This window comes from Leucoraja erinacea, chromosome 9, assembly GCF_028641065.1.
Source record: "Leucoraja erinacea ecotype New England chromosome 9, Leri_hhj_1, whole genome shotgun sequence".
NCBI lineage: Eukaryota > Metazoa > Chordata > Chondrichthyes > Rajiformes > Rajidae > Leucoraja > Leucoraja erinaceus.
In genome coordinates this window covers 28482533-28499217 of record NC_073385.1, presented here as the reverse complement: position 1 = coordinate 28499217, position 16685 = coordinate 28482533, and the positions used below count along the sequence as shown (strand labels likewise).

General features: G+C 42.0%; 1 protein-coding gene across 7 annotated transcripts in view; it reads left to right on the top strand.

Annotated features, from left to right (window-relative positions):
- Window positions 1-4856, top strand: part of fermt2 (FERM domain containing kindlin 2) — a 119295-nt gene extending 114439 nt beyond the window's left edge. For all 7 annotated transcript variants that reach the window (XM_055640430.1, XM_055640426.1, XM_055640433.1 and 4 more), the window contains one exon: window positions 4355-4856. In XM_055640430.1, the coding sequence (XP_055496405.1) occupies window positions 4355-4528 (174 nt within the window). In that variant the 3' untranslated portion in view covers window positions 4529-4856. The remainder of the gene's footprint in view (window positions 1-4354) is intronic.
- Window positions 4857-16685: the final 11829 nt, after the last annotated feature.

The window sequence follows — 16685 nt, the reverse complement described above, 5'->3', positions numbered from 1 at the left end:
GATGTTCCTAGTGCAACCAAGGCAGTTTGAAGTTTAGTTGGTGTTTATAGTGTTCAAGGGCCTGGTTTTCTGACTTGTGCACCATCTTCCTGGAGTGGAATGAGAGCGTGACCAGGAAGGTGTGGATCCTTGATGACGCCGGCTGCCTTTTTGAGGCAGCACCTCGTATAGATCCCTTCGATGGTGGGGTACCCATAATAGATCAGGCAATATCCACCCTCTTCTTGTAAACTCCGTCATTCCTGGTCTTTTGAGTTAATGACCAGGCCGTGATGCTACCAGTCAATATGCTCTCGACGGTACACCTAGAGACATTCATCCACTTATCAAATCTCCTCAATCTTTGATGAAAATGAGGCGTTGATGGGTTTTCTTTGATTGCATCAATGTGCTGGGTCCAGGGCAGATCTTCAGAGACATGCACGCCGAGGATCTTGAAGTGGTTAACTTGCTCCAGCACTGTCCCATCAAAGAAGACAGGTTTTTGCGTCCTCTGCCTTCCGTTTCTAAAGTCCACAATCAGCTCCTTGGACTTGCTGACTCTGAGAGCAAGGATTGAGGATATAAAAAATGATCTTAACATCAGTCAACCCAGAAGAGTCAGCAAGACCACTATCACAAGCTGATAAGAACATTAAAAAAAAGTAATACTGATTATCTTTTTTAAAGGTTTTTATGACTTGTATGAAACATTTGGACAGATATATGGATACGAAGGGTTTCGAGGAATACGGGCCAAATGCAAATGAAGCAAGGGCCTGTTTCTGTGCTGTACTATGACTAAATGTAGTGCAACATCTTTCTAAAGTAGAGACCAAATAATTGTAGGCTGCTCAGAATGCTTTTAGCATTGAGTAAATTACAACAGGAAATTGACAATGATAAGCGGCATTTAGAAATATCCCAATTAATCGAGGATTATTTGCATGGATTTGTTAAGGGAAGGCCGTGCGAAGTTTGAACAGGTGTCATGAGGGTAAAATGTTCGGCGGCATCTATTGATTTAGCCAGGGCTCAACAAGACTACGGAGAAACTGGTCGGTAAAATAAAAATTCATGTGATTCCAAACAAATTGGAATGAAAATGGTCTTAATGTTAGTGCCTGGTGGGTGTTGGAGGATTATTTTCATCAGCTGCTGGGGCTTGAATCAATATTCCATTATACCAATGATTTAGACTTTCGCTGGTCCTGTGTGTGTGTGAGGAAAAAGTTGTGGTTGTGTTTAATAGTGAGGTCGGGAGGTTGAGGTTACATTGAAAACTTTTGGTTTGCGTGCTATCCAATTTGATCAGATAATACTATACCAAAATGTACAATCAAACCAAGCGCAAGTGCAATAGGTAAACCAAAGGGGAAGATAGAGTGCAGAATATAGTTCTCAGCATTGTAGCGCATCAGTTCTATAGACAAAGTCCAATGTCCACAATGATGTAGACATGAATCAGTAGTACCCTAGCTTATCGAAGGGCCATTCTGAAGCCTAATAACAGAGGGGAAGAAGCCATTCCTGAGTCTGGTGGTGCGCGTGTTCAAGCTTCTGTGCCTTCTGCCGGATGGGACCAGGGTGGGACAGACAGGTCTTTGATTAAGCTGGCTGATGGATGGGGCAGGTGGGCACAGAAGTGGCAAATAAAGTTCAACCCAAGGACAGGGCAAGGCTATAAACAATAAACAGTAGGATACTGAATTGTGGAGGAACAGGGGAGACCTTTTACGCAGATCTCTGAGGATACCAGAATAGCTGGATAATATGATTTGCGAATGCATGTGGAATATCCTCCTTTCATTAGCTGTGATTTGGAGGTTAAAGCTGGGTGGTTCTTCTAGAAAAATGCAAAACACAACAGGGTTCCAGTGGTTTTGATTTGGTTTAGTTTTGTGATACAGCGCAGAAATGGGCCCTTCAGCCCACCCAAGTCCGCACTGACCTGCAATCCACGTACGCTAGCACGATCCTACACACTAGGGGCTATTTACAATTTTACCGAAGCCAATTAACCTACAAACCTGTACGTCTTTGGAGTGTGGGAGGAGAAAAAATCCACGAGGTCATGGGAAGAACATACAAACTCCGAACAGACGGCACCCGTAGTCGGGATCGAACCTGGGTCTCTGGTGCTGTAAAGCAGCAACTCTACCTCTGCGCCACCATGCCGCCCTTGAAGTTTTAGATGTGCTGGGGAGAAAGGTAGAGGAGTTGCTCCACTACAAGGAGACTGTAGCAGTGGCACCCAGAGAGGACATACTTGAGGGTTCATATGGCGATATGGGTAGAGTTCAAAAATAAGAACGGTGCAATCAATCTGATGGGGATGTACTATAGGCCTCGGAATAACCAGCAGTAGATACAGGAACAGATTTGCAGACTGAATATTGAAAGATATCAATGCAACAGTGTTGTCTTAGTGGGTGACTTTAACTTCCCCAATATTGACTGGGAGTTGCTTGGTGCCAAAGGTTTAGACCGTGCAGAATTTGTAAGAATCCAAGAGTGTTTTCCGAAACAGTGTATGGATAGTCTAATTTGAGGAGGGACCAAACTGGACCTTTTGTTGGGAAAAGAGCCTGGCAAGGTGACCGCTGTTTCAATGGAAGAGCTTTTTGGGAATATTGATCACAACTCACTAAGATAGTCATGAATAAGGATGTCTGGACCTTGGGGGGGAGTTATTAAATTGGGGGAAGGCAAATTACAACATTATTAGGCAGGAGCTAGGAAGTGTAAATTTGGAGCAGCTGTTATTGGGCGTCCATATCTGACATGCGAGAGTTGTTTAAAGTTGACCAGAGTTCAAGACCAGCATGTTCCAGGAAAGAGGATGGAAAAGGGTGGCAAAGAAAGGGGATTCTGGATGACCAAAGAGGTTGTAAATGTGGTCAAAAAAATCAGGAAGCATATACTTGAGGTTCAGGATCTTTGACGAATATAAAGAAAGCAGGAAAGAACTCAAGCAGGGAATTGTGAGGGCCCGGAAAATGTTATTGGTAAATCAAAATCTTTCAAAACACTTAATGATAAAGGAGAGAATTTGTGCTTGGAGTGCAGGCAAGATACTTGCAAAAACTTGGATTATTTCTCCCGTTATGTACTATGTTTACATATTCTGTGATGCTGCATCAAGCAAGAATTTCATTGTTCTATCTGGGACATATGACAATAAAACACACTTGACTCTTGAAAGTTAGAGTACTCTGCAGTTCTGGTTTCTTTACAGTAAAAATATAATTACTGGAGAGCATTCGGCTAAAAAGGGTTTAGCTCTGAGGGAGGATTGAATTTTATACTGTGGATGCCACATTGATGGTAAATAAGATGAGGCAGGCTGAATGGCATTTAAATTCCAGTTGAATATTCCAGTTCCACATCCGAACAAGTTATCAAGCATGTTGAATCTGTCTCTGCATTTGAAATGCTTTCACGTACGAAAATCACAACTAATAGTTTCAGCTTTTGTTTGGAGGTTATTATAGAATATGAACAGCATCTTGTACAAGGACAAAACCACAATTATTTCCTCCTGTGTATAACATCTGTCTTTCTTCAGTAATTTCCCATGACCTTAAATGATAACTTTCCAAAATACAGTGTACACAATGCAAGTCTTGTGACAAACAGTTTTAATTAGAGCAAAACACAAAGTGCCAGATTATCTCAGCGGGCCAGGCAGCATCTTTGGAGGCTCTCAACCAGAAACGTCACCTATCCATTCCCTCCACACATGCTGCCTGACAGCTGAGTTACCCCCATGCTTTGTGTTTGCTCAAGATACCAGCATCCGCAGTTCCTTGTGTCCTAATTTTAATTAGATGTGCTTGTTCAGATGTTTCTACCAGTGGGAGAGTCTAGGCTCAGAGGCCACAGCCTCAGAGTAAAATGACAAAAGGAGATGGAGGAATTTCTTTAGTCCGAGGTTGGTGAATCTGTGGAATTCATTGCCACAGGTGGCTGTGGAAGCCTGGTTATTGGGGATTTTTAAGGCGCAGATTGACAGATTCCTGATTAGTATGGGTGTCAGGGGTTATGGGGAGAAGGCAAGAGAATGGGGTTGAGAGGGAAAGATAGATTATACAAGATTGAACAGCCAGAGTAGACTCGATGGGCTGAATGACCTAATTCTGCTACTACAGCGATAACTTGTTTCTTTCTAGCTGCATCTTTACTTGTCATTTTAGAAATAAATTAGAAAACTCACAGCATTAATGATCACCATAATAAATGTGGATAATGCAGATGTCGTTGATCAAAAGTAATTGCAAAGTAGATATCTTTAATTTTGCAGAAACCTTATTGTACATGAAATGTTTGCAAGAATGTTTGTTAAAATTGCATTGCACTTCTGCACTCTGCTTAGGTGACTGTTGAGTTTGCTGATGAAGTTCGGCTTTCGTTTATCTGTGGTGACATCGACTGCAAGGTCGTTCACGAGTTCATCGGCGGTTACATCTTCCTATCGACGCGGGCTAAAGATCAGAATGAGAGCTTGGATGAAGATATGTTCTTTAAGCTTACAAGTGGGTGGATGTGACAGTGGATGCCTTCAAAAGATGTGATTCAGCCATCGTAAAGGTCTTTTTTAGATGAGTTCTGTTACTCACATATATTGCTTATTCCAATAAGCGCCGTGTACTGTAACCTTTTATCATGACTTTTGTTTTTGTTTTAGTTATCAGATCAGTTAACACTGTATGTGCACTAACAGGAGCACCTCTTAGTATCTAGCTACCAAACAAACCTACTGCAGATTTGGGCATGGCATGCTCACCACATGTGGGAAGTGACCTTGAAAGATCCCTTATCACCAATCTGTTTCGTAAAGAAAACCTCGGAATCAGCCATACAGATGCTATATTAAGACATTTTTTTCCATGTAACTAATGTAAAAACAAGTTTTATATAATTGTACAGTTTTTAGACTACAGCATCACATCAGTTAATGTGCTTACAATGTATTATGTTTGGATGTGTTTTACAGGCATAGCTAACAGTAAAAAAATTATTCAATGAAATGAATTAATTTTTGAATCTTGATTAATTTTATCATGTTCAATTGTAGCAACTCGCTGACATTGTGCCACCAACATCCTAAACAGTGAAGCCTAATGTTTGTTTTCAAAACTATGTATAAATGCATTTATTTTAAATAAAAGTGAAATCTTTTATTTAACATGTTCCTTTCACTGTTTGTTTAAAATGAAGTTTCGCTTACGGTTATCTGGTTAGATAAGCAGCGATATTCCACAGAAGACGATGTGAAAATAAAAGTAAGTTGCAGCTGAACCTTGGGTTAGTCACTAAATATTGCAAAAACTCTCCAGATCAGTCCTGGTGGCCCACATCCTCTCCTCATTAATAGCCGTCAACTAAGGTCTTGAGCATCTATGCAAAAACTTTGAACAATTTTTAATGGGTAGTAAAGCTTGGTAAAAGTTTGAAAGCATCCTGTCCAATTTCCTGGATGAAAGGCGTGTGGTCAGCCTTATGTGCTGCCAAAACATGCAAATCCATTAAGGAACCTGTGTATCTTTATCTGGTTCCTGGCTCCATCACTGTTAAGGAAACAACTGCAGATGCTGGTTTAAATCGAAGGTAGACACAAAATGCTGGAGTAACTCAGCGGGACAGGCAGCATCTCTGGAGAGAAGGAATGGGTGATGTTTTGGGCCGAGACCCCACCTTTGGACCCGTTCCTTTGGTCTGGAGATGCTGCCTGTCCCGCTGAGTTACTCCAGCATTTTGTGTCTTCCATCACTGTTAAAGCAGACTGATTTTGAATTACCAAGTCTGGAGTGAAGAACATAGTGATTGAATGTATTTTCAGTGTGAGGTTGCAAACTGAACACTTATCCTACAAGACTTTTTTTACATAATTGACATATAAGTTATGAAATAGTTATACTTTATAGATTCTACAAAAATCCTTAGAAAGCTGAAAGCTTTAATTGTCAATGTTTAGAATGATAACAGCACAGTATATGCATTTGTATAGAAAACTTTTTGTATAGCCTCACACAGCATCTGCTCCTTGCATATACATACATTTATGTGGTGGGGGGGTATTTAATTAAAAGGCATTGGTTACTAAAATCTGTATATGGCTGATCAGATTATCTGTGCATATAATAACCATATAACAATTACAGCACGGAAACAGGCCATCTCGACCCTTCTAGTCCGTGCCGAACAAAGTTTGAAAGCAGAATGCATGTTTTTATTTATTTGAAAAAACTTTTAATACAGAGAGAAAGATAATGCATCATTATTTCAAAGCTTTTCATCTTTGAACAACATGCAGCTGCAATGAAGTTGGGTGTGTTCAGGAAAAGAGACCTTTGCCAAGCAAATACATTTGGTTCTTCCAGCATTTTGTTTTTTAGTCTCTCAGTTCCCTGTTGAATTATTCCAGCACTTCGTGTTTTGCACGAGATTCCAGCATCTGCAGTTTTGTGTGTCTCCAGTTTTATAATCAATTTGATACAAGCTTTTGATTATTGTCATCTGCTATTTATACCTTCTGTTGGTGCATTATGACTCTGGGGATGACTGTAATATGACATTTTCAGAAATTATAGGAGTAGAATTAGGCCATCTGGCCCATGAAGTCTACTCTGCCATTCAAGCATGGCTGATCTATCCCTCTCAGCTCCATTCTCCTGCCTTCTCTCCATTACCCCTGATAATTTCATAAAATCGGCGATGGGGAACCATTTCAAGATGTTCATATTTTACATGTGGAAAGTAAGTAAGAAACATAGCCCCAAGAATCTAGTTTCACAGTGGCTTTGGAAAAGAAAAAACACCTATAGTTGACTCAAGAAAAGCAATCTATTCAGTTGTGGTTTGTAGCCACCCAGAGACCAGATCAGACTTTGTCAGAATGATTCTCGTAACCTCGTGTTCCAGACCACCTTTGTAAGTCTCAATGACCACCCCTGACCTACTGAATGGATCAAATAGAAAATAGGTATTTTATACTTAACACATTAAAGCAGTGCAGGCAGAAATCAACAGTGGGAATCATGATAGCATTTTCAATGTGTGTCCTCCATTCTCCAGAGTTGACAATCATCTTTATGCACTGAAACAAAATACCATAATCAGGCCAAAGAAAGGCCTAAACACTTCAGCATAATCGCATATTTGTGTTTTAATCATTTCAGTCCTCGATAAATGGCCCATAACCCTCTAAACCGTTCCTATATATGTACCTGTCCATATATCTTGTGTGAATATTTGGAAAAGGTTGCTGCATGTTCATATTGATTCTTTCCCCTCCCTCTCACTTTAAACATATACCCTCTGATTCCTCATTTCCCTATTTGGGATAAATACTGTGCATTCGCACTATTTATTCCAAATCAATTTGAAAATATCTCTATTGTGGTCTTTGATTTTGGTTTTATATTGGGTTTGTGTCTTAACTCCAGAACACAGCACTCATTCTGCTAGGCAGAGTTACATCCTTTCACTCCCCAACAGCTGGTATAAGTTATAAAATGTACTGAAGTTTGGCAACTTCCATCGACTCCCCAGGATGAAATTCCACAGCACAACTAGGTCCCAAAATTGGTATTAATGTACTAGTTTGTTCATGTATCTATGGCAACATTGCAGAAACATACTGTTAAGTTGTGTATGGGAAGTTGATTCAAACTTTCTGCTGTGATTGGAGTTGAGTCATTTCTCTGGATAACTTCGGAAGGATTGGGTGGTGCAACTGTTTCAAATGTCATCTGCCACATCTGGGCTGTCCAATTTGATCCCAGGCTGATGAGATCAAAGTAGTTATTTCTCGAGCTGAAATCTATTGGAGCAGTTATTATCAATTTCCCATTAAGAAAATTCCTGCAGTATAAACTGCTCTCAAAATTTACCAACTGCACCACTGCGGTTGTGATGAGTTGACTCGGCAGCAGAGACATGGGTTCAAGTCTGACCTTAAGTGTTCCCTGTGTGGAGCCTGCACATTCTCCCTGTGACCACGTGGGTTTCGTCCAGGTGCTCTGGTTTCCTCTCACATCCCTAGTCTGTAATGCAACCAAAGACATAGATCATAGGGAAAATCATAGTTGCTGAGTAGTGGAGTGGTCAGGAGCCTGATGCTTGCTGGGAAGAAGCTGTTCTTGAATCTGGTGGTCACATTTTTCAGGCTCTTACATCTTCATCCCGATGGTTGTAACGAGATGAGAGTGGGAAGGGGGATGGATCTTTGATGATGCTAGAGCCTTTTTTGAGGCAGGGCCTCCTGCAGATCCCTTAGAGGGGATGTCAGTATCTGTGTGGCAAATAAGAAACATTAATAACTCACTGTGCCACCAAACACTGACATCTATATTACTAAAAGTCTGATCTTGACACTTCCTGTTGTTCTGTATATTGATTTTAGAAAAAAACACTGCCATGTACGACTGATTTTTGGCCATCTTACTCAGAGTCTCTCTCCACACATTAGGTGCCGAGGATTTTTCCCATCAACGAAAAGAGTTATTAATGTTTAAAAAATGTTAAGGTTCTCTCTCATGTCAATCACGCCATGAAGGCCATGCCCCTTCTGGGGGGAGGGACTTTAAAACCCAGAAGTGTGGGCGTGGCTCAGTCTCTGCAAGATGGATGAGGGAGAGGTCACGACTCGCTGTCTTTAGTGGCCTTGCACTCTGCTTGAAATGGTATGAAACTGCACTTGAATTTGGTGGCCTTACACCCTGCTTGAAATGGAATTTCAAGGAATAACCGTGAGCCAACTGTCAGCCGACCAGCCGTGAGTGAGTGAGTGAGCTGCCAGCACAACAGGCTTCAGTGATTGAGCTACCAGCCAATATCCATTCGGCCCACAATGTCCATACTAGCCCTCTGGAAACCAGTCCCTTCAGCCCACAACACCAATACTAGCGCTCCAGAAAGTGCGCCCCCTCCCACCCCTCCACTGGCCACCAATATTGGAATTGGTGGAGAGGTGGAATATTGCGTTGGTGGATCAGCCCTCCCGTGTAATGCTGGGACCCAACGGGTCCTACTTAGTCTAGTAAGCAATAAAGGTTGAATAGTAATGGTAGTCCATTAAGGAGTACAGCAAGATGCCCATGTTAAACGGGTATGAGAACTGTCCCAACAATGTACAGCTGTAAACTCCCCAAAAATGCTTTTGTATTTTACCTGACTTTACCTTATTTTATGCAAATATCATCAAATAAATGATTTTGTTTTGAATACATAAACTGAGTATATTTAGAGATGTGCATCAACCTATTCACAAGTAGAAAGGCTTTACATTGTACTTGGTGCATAGATGCATGGCTCTGGCCAACAGGTATTTCAAACATAAAAACTAACAAGACTCCAAGGCCCTTATGTCAACATCTTCTATCCCAAGGACATTTTCTTCTACTCTCCTTTCTCTAGCTTCACTTTAATGTGTGTACACCTGGCATCTCAATTTCTTGTGGCAGCAAGTCCAGCATCTCTTCACTGGGCAAAGAAGTATTTCCTTTATGATTTATCTTACTTCCATGGCCTTATTTCCTGTCTCTATTGCAAGCAATAACATATTCTCCATCGCTATTATATGAAACTCATGGTCTTTCCAACAGCCTCCAAGCAGACACCCCAACAGCCTCTGGCAGCTCGTTCAATGTACCCGCCACCCTCTGTGTAAAGAAAATGGTGCCCGTCGGGTTCCTAATAAATCATTTCCCTCTGATCATAAACCTATGACCTCTAGTTCTTGATTCCCCTGCCCTGGGAAAAAGACTGCATTCATCTTATTTATTCCCCTCATTATTTTTATACACCTCCCTCAGTCTCCTGTGCTCCAAGGAATAAAGTCTTAATCGACCGAACATCTCCCTATAGCTCAGGCCCTTAAATCCTGGCAATATCCTCACAAATCTCTGCACCCTTTCCTGCTTAATGACGTAAAATTGTTTAATGGGAATATTGACATCTGGTCCGGTGTGGCTGCTGGTGATCTTGGCTCAGAGGTACAAGGGAACAAATTCAGCAGCTCCACCATTGTTCCCGAGATTTCCTTGGTCTTGACTGTGTTACTGTTCCCTCGGGATATCCCATTCCCCTCCTCCTGCTCTTCCGCCCAGAGCCCTCACCCATCTCACACACACCCTGCATGCATCCCATTTTTGACCAAATAAAGAAGCAGCTAGCTGTGGTTCTGTGATCTGCTTAATGTTAAATATGCCCATAAATTACCTTTGTTTACTTGAGTGAAACAAGTGAGAAATGGTAAAGGGTTACAGGTGGCTGGAACAACACATCAGCTGGTAAGTTTAAGAGCAGTAAAGGCACTGGCTGGGATTGCACTGGAATGTATACAATTCCCCTTGTACAATTTCCCTTATAGGACAGCAGAGGTTAAGTGATGAGGTGACTGAGCAGTTGCAGATTGAAATAACCTGACTGGTCTTGATCCCACAGACACCACCTCCTGTGCCATTGTTCAAATTATAAAAGGGAGAATGGAAAATGTGAGCTACGTTGATCCTCGCGTTTGTTTATTCATCCCAGTACTGTGCTTCTGTAATAGACACAGCACACGAAACAGACCCTTCAGCCCAACTTGTCTATGCCAACCAAGATGCCACATCTCAGCCAGTCCCATCTTCCCAAGTTTCCCCCATATCCCTCCAAACCTTTCCTATCCATGCACCTGCCCATGTCGTTAGTATCCCGACACAATGTCACCTGTCCATGTCCTCCAAAGATGCTGCCTGGCCACACAGTTACTCCAGCACTTTGACCTTTTTCTAAACCAGCATCTGCTGTTCCTTCTGGCTCCAAGCATCTTTTAAATGTTGTTATTGTACCTGCCTCGACTGCCCAAAATGTCACTTATCTATGTCCTCCAAGATGCTGCCTGACCCACTGAGTTACTCCAACAATTTGTCTTTTTTTTTGTAGACCAGCATCTGCAGTTCTTTCTAAACCTATGCCTTTTAAATGCTGTTATAGTACCTGCCTCACCAATTTCTGATGGCTTATTCCATATATCCACCGATGCAATTGATGCAAATTGATATCAAGGCCCTGTGTCGCAAGTGGTCGGCTGAGCATAAAAGTTACCTCTCAGGTTCCTATTAAATCTTTCCCCCCCATCCCATCAATTACTTCCAATTAATTCTGTGATCAGCTGCTGTTTAAATGATATTTGACTTGAATTGGTGCAATGGTTTCAGCTGTTCAATGCATTACTGAAATCAATTGCAATTATGCAAATTGATATCAAGGCCACTGTTAGTCCAGTGTTTCCCTATCTTCATCCTTCTCTGGCTGTGAGACCCTGTGTCGCAAGTGGCCGGCTGTTCATTTGGACTTTTGAGGTTGGATTTTTTTTCTTTCTCATCCCTCCTCATTGCTGCTCTTGTTTGCTCCATCGGGGTGGATATTCAGTTCAATGTACTTAATACTCAGCTGACTGGGTATAATGTGGAATAATTACAGCCTAAAATAAGGCCACTCAGCCTTACAAACCTGTGTTGGCTCTTCATAGATCAATCTAGCCAGTCCCATTCTTGGCTGAAGGCCCTCGTTGACTGAGTCTTTCCAAGCATTGATATCTTGATCATGTTTAGTTTTAGTTTAGAAATACTATGTGGAAGTGGCATTTTTGGCCCACAGAGATCGTTGTACACTAGTACTATCCTGCACACTGGGGCCAATTTTCAATTTGCTGCTTATAGGTTAGTTACCTAAAATTAGGTAAAATTCATTGTTCATACTGTAAGATTGTAAGCTACCCAAATGGAATATAATTACATGCTGCTCCTCCAGTTTGCATGTGGCCTCACACCGGAAATGGAGGAGGCCCAAGACAGAAGGGTCAGTGTGGGAATGTACTTCTCAGGCACTGCTTGTGAGCCTGGGGTAGCCTAGTCTGGGCTCTGGCAGCGTCAGTGATCCTGCTTCCAAATGGCCACATGGACAGTACCCTCTGATCCAATGCATCTTGCAGCCAGAGCCCCCACCGCCCTTGTCCACAAGTTATGAATGTACAGATAATTTTACCCAGTGTTGGGGAATCAAGAACCAGAGGGCCTTTGGTTTCAGGTGAAAGGCGAATGATTCAATAGGAACTTGAGGGACAACTTTGTCACACAGAGGGTGGTGTGTGAATGGACTTAACTGCCAGTGGAGGTAATTGGGTTAGGTACAATAACAACATTTAAAAGACACTTATAGACAGGTACATGGGATAGTATGTTTGGAGGGATATGGACTAAACGTGGGCGAATTGGATTAGTTTAGAATGGATTTTTTGTTGTGCATGGATGAATTGGGCCAAAGGACCTGTTTCCATTCTGTATGTGACCATCTAGTCTCCTCAGATCCACGGCTCATCCCACAACTAGTGTATGACTGCTTCCTTTCTCTCTCAGCTGCAGCCTGGCATTGGCAATCTTCTTCTGTAACTTCCTGACTGGGTGCCAACTGAGCACATGCCTTTTATATTTCTTATGCATAGATACACACATGAGGCCATTCAGCCCACCATATCCATGCCAGCACCCAGGAGAACAATCCCATGACTTAAATTTCCTCTCCAGAGTTCTCTGTTCCCCTGAAACGTATTTGTTCTTACACATGCTCATTAATTCCATTTGCTACTTAACCTGCAATGAGGAATAGTTTGCAGTGGCTGAATGTCATAGTGATACCGTGTGGAAACAAGCCCTTTGGCCCAACTCGCCCACACCGGCCAACAATGCCCCGGCTACACTAGCCCCACTTGCCTGCCTGTCTTTGTGTATTGTGTTCAGTTTTGTCCACCCTGCTATAAGAAAGATGCCATTAAGCTGGAAAGAGTGCAGAGATTTACAAGGATATTGCCAGCACTAGAGGGCCTGAGCCATGGGGAAATTTTGGGCAGGTTAGGACTTTATTTGTTGGAGTGCAGGAAGCTGAGGGGTGCATACAATCATGAGGGGGGGTGGGTAGGATGAATGCACAAAGTCTCTAACCCTGGAATAATAACATTTAAAAGACATTTGGATAGGTACTGGGATAGGAAAAATTGAGAGATGTAAGCCAAATGGGACTTGGTTTAAATGGGGCATCTTGGTCGGCATGGACGAGTTGGGCCGAAGGGCCTGTTTCTGTGCCGTATGACTCCATGTGGAAGGAAACTGGAGCACCTGGAGGAAATGCCTAGGAGATAACATGCAAGCTGAGCAAATTTGTTATCCTAGGCTGGGATTGGACCTCTGTCCCTTGAGGTGAGGAACTGATGCAATACGGATACTGGAACCTACACACTTTCCCTTGCAACCTACTCGCTGACTCTGAGAGGGTAAAGTATTTTGTCATCTCCTAAAACATTGTTTTAAATGAGGTACAACAACTGCGTAATTAAACTCTATTGAAACTAATTACCAGAGCAAACCTATATTATAATTTGACCTCTGGATGACCTTGGGTTGTGTGTCTGAAAATATTGGGTTATGAATAATAATAATAATAATAATGAATAATAACGACAGAAATATCTGTTATGAGAGATATCACTAGCATTTCATCGGTTCAATTGTAAACAACTAAAACAGAACTGGACTTTATATCACACTTGGAACTTGATGCTGAAACAGGAGCCTTTGTGCAGAACCCGAAGAAGCTGGGAAAGAGTTATGTAACTACCTAAAAATGGCACATCAGTGTCAGCAGATTACAAAGATCCATTTAAGTAGTAAAATTGGTATTGGATGCAAGGAACTGCAGGTGTTGGTTTACAAAGAAAGACAAAAAATGTTGGAGTAACTCAGTGGTTCAGGCAGTATCTCCAGAGGACAAGGATAGGTAAGGTTTTGGGTTGGGACCCTTTTTCAGACAGATTGTAGGGAAAGACACTTTTTTATTCACCTACCCTGGGCAAAAGACTCTGTGCACTCGCCCCTCATGACTTTATACACCTCTGTAAGATCACTCCTCCAAGCAACAAAGTCCTAGCTTGCCCAATCTCTCCCTATAGCTCTGGTCTTCAAGTCTGGCAAGATCCATGTAAATCTTCTCTGCACCCTCTCCAGCTCATGAAATCATAAAATGCCTCCTTTTATCGGACTGGAGTCTCCATTTTTCTTGTCAACCTGGCTTCCATATGCGCCCTGAACTTCTGTCCTCGCATTTTTTTTAAAGCATCCCAGTTTCCAGAATGTAGAAGGGTCCTGACCCAAAACGTTGCTGCCCATGTTCTTAAGAACATGGTTCTGAGTTATTTGTGTTCTGATCAATATTTTTCTTACCAATTACTGGAAGTTGGAAATGGCCAAATGTTAATTGTTCAATGTTGCTTACGATTTGTTGCCAGAATTAGGCAGAGAATGTTGGGAGAGAGTTCATGTGGAACTTGGTCTGATAGTCAGAATGGCCGGTGTCTCTGCTCTTTATGCAGTGAGGATGTTTTCTGAATTTGAGTACTACTCTCACATAAAGCTTGTAAAATATTATTGCAAGCTATTTTCGTCAAATTGGGATTTGAGTACACAGATGACATTTAGAAAGATTATATATATAGTGAGCGCATGACCCTAACCTGAGATCATGAGGCAGCCTTCTTGGCACTTGGTGAACCTTCTAGAATCCTGATGAGATACACTATTGTGAATCTTGGAAAAATAACATTAATATCATTTAAAAATGGAAATGTCCCAATTTATTCAGGATCGTCTAAAGTTAATGACATTCCTGGTAAAAACTGAGCTAGTAGGTCGACTCATGAATGTTAACAGTTTCCCAATCGAATAAAACGATTGAATTTAATGCATTTCGTTGTCTCTGTACTGTACACTGACAATGACAATTAAATTGAATCTGAATCTGAATCTGAATTTTTGATAAAATAGATTTTTTTTCCCCTTGGTTTAGTCAGTGTTTTGTTTGTATTTGTCTCACACAGCGGATTCCATGGTGACTGGTGGGTGGGGAACATTGAGGCTTGCTTTGCTGAGTTGCAGCCTAACTAAATGCTGCAGACTGAATAACAATTTGATCTATTCCTGTCTGTCTTTTTTTGAAATTGCACACAAAAATATCCCTTGTCCTCGGAGCTTCATTCAACATAGGGACAGCACAGTGGCGCAGCTGGTAAAACTGTTGCCTCACTGCGCCAGAGTCCCGGGTTCGACCCTGACCTCTGGTGCAGTCTGTGTGTTGGGTTTGCACGTTCTCCCTGTGACTGCGTGGGTTTCCTTTGACTGCTCTGATTTCCACCCGCATCCCAAAGATGTGCAGGTTTGCAAACCATAAATTGCCCCAAGTGTGTACGTGTGTGGGAGAATCTGGAGGGAAATTTGATGGGAATGTGGGGAGAATAAGTAATGGGATTTATGTAAGATTAAGTAAATGAGCAGTTGATGGTTGCAGGGGACTTGTTGGTCTGTTTCCGTGCTGCATCTCTCTTTATCATCCTATGTTACACAGCAAAGAAGTGACTTCACTTTTAAGTGATGAGTAAATTGTATATTTCAACATAAAATAGACCCTTAAATAAATTAAGGTCATCTGTGAAAACTCTCATGTTAATCAAGTATCCAAAGTTAATGCAGTCTTTGTGCAGAGAATAGATAGTTCATGTGTTTGGTTGTGACTTATTTGGAACATTCTCTGTCTGAAGGTTACAGGTTAAAATCCCAGAAATCCAAGCAGATAAACAAACTCTAGGGTAATGTTTGTGCAATATTGAGAAGTGTCAACAGTCGAGTGTGTTTGGTTGTCATTTGTACGCGTTAAGGGCCTGTCCCATGAGCATGCGACTGCATGCGGCAAGCGAGACCAAACTGGAAGCGGGGGTTGCGCAGAGGTCAAGTGTTCCCCGTACAGGGCCGGTCCCACCAGCACGCGACTGCATGCGGCGAGCACGACCAAACCGGAAGCGGGGGCGGAAGCGCGCGGAGGTCGAGTGAGTGACGTGAAGTTTGAGCAAAGTTCGCGCGTGACGTACGGCGTCAGAAGCTGCGTACGCCCGTTGAAGCCTCAATGTGGCTGCGGGCCGGCAGGCCGTTGCCGCGTGGAATTTTTGAACAGTCAGTTTTTCGGAGCCCCGTGCGATGTCGGGACCAGCTCCGCACAACACCACACGGCTCCGGCGATCGAAGTGGGACCGGCCCCACGAGGCCATACGGCTCAAGCGACCACGTTAGGTCGTGCTTGCCGCATGCTCGTGGGACAGGCCCTTTCTGGAACAATGGAATTCTTCCATTATACAGCTTAACAGGCTTGTAAATGCAATAAGTCCCTGTCTTAGTTACGTGTGTGACAAAATAGATGAAAAGATGTGGAATACATCTCTTATAATTCTGAAAGCATTACAGGTATATTGTTTTAAACTGCATATATGATTCAGATTTTGTTATCAGCGAAAGACAGTGGTTTTTAAATTACAGTTTTGGCCGATTTTTTTTTTAAAGTTTTCAGTAGTAACTCGAGAAATAAAGCCTCAAATTTTCAGACACGGCGATTTTGGACATATAAAAATGTTACCATTACCGCATTTTTTTTCGCGAAGATGTGATTACACACAAACAAATAATTACACATCCAAGATCAGAGTTTTATAAATATAGAGATGCTGACAATGTTTGTTTAGAGGTCAAATATGACAAGTCACTGAAGCATTTTACAAACTGAATTTTAAAAAGCTAGAATGTTCATATCTTTAGCAGACATGCATTATAGTTATGTAGGTA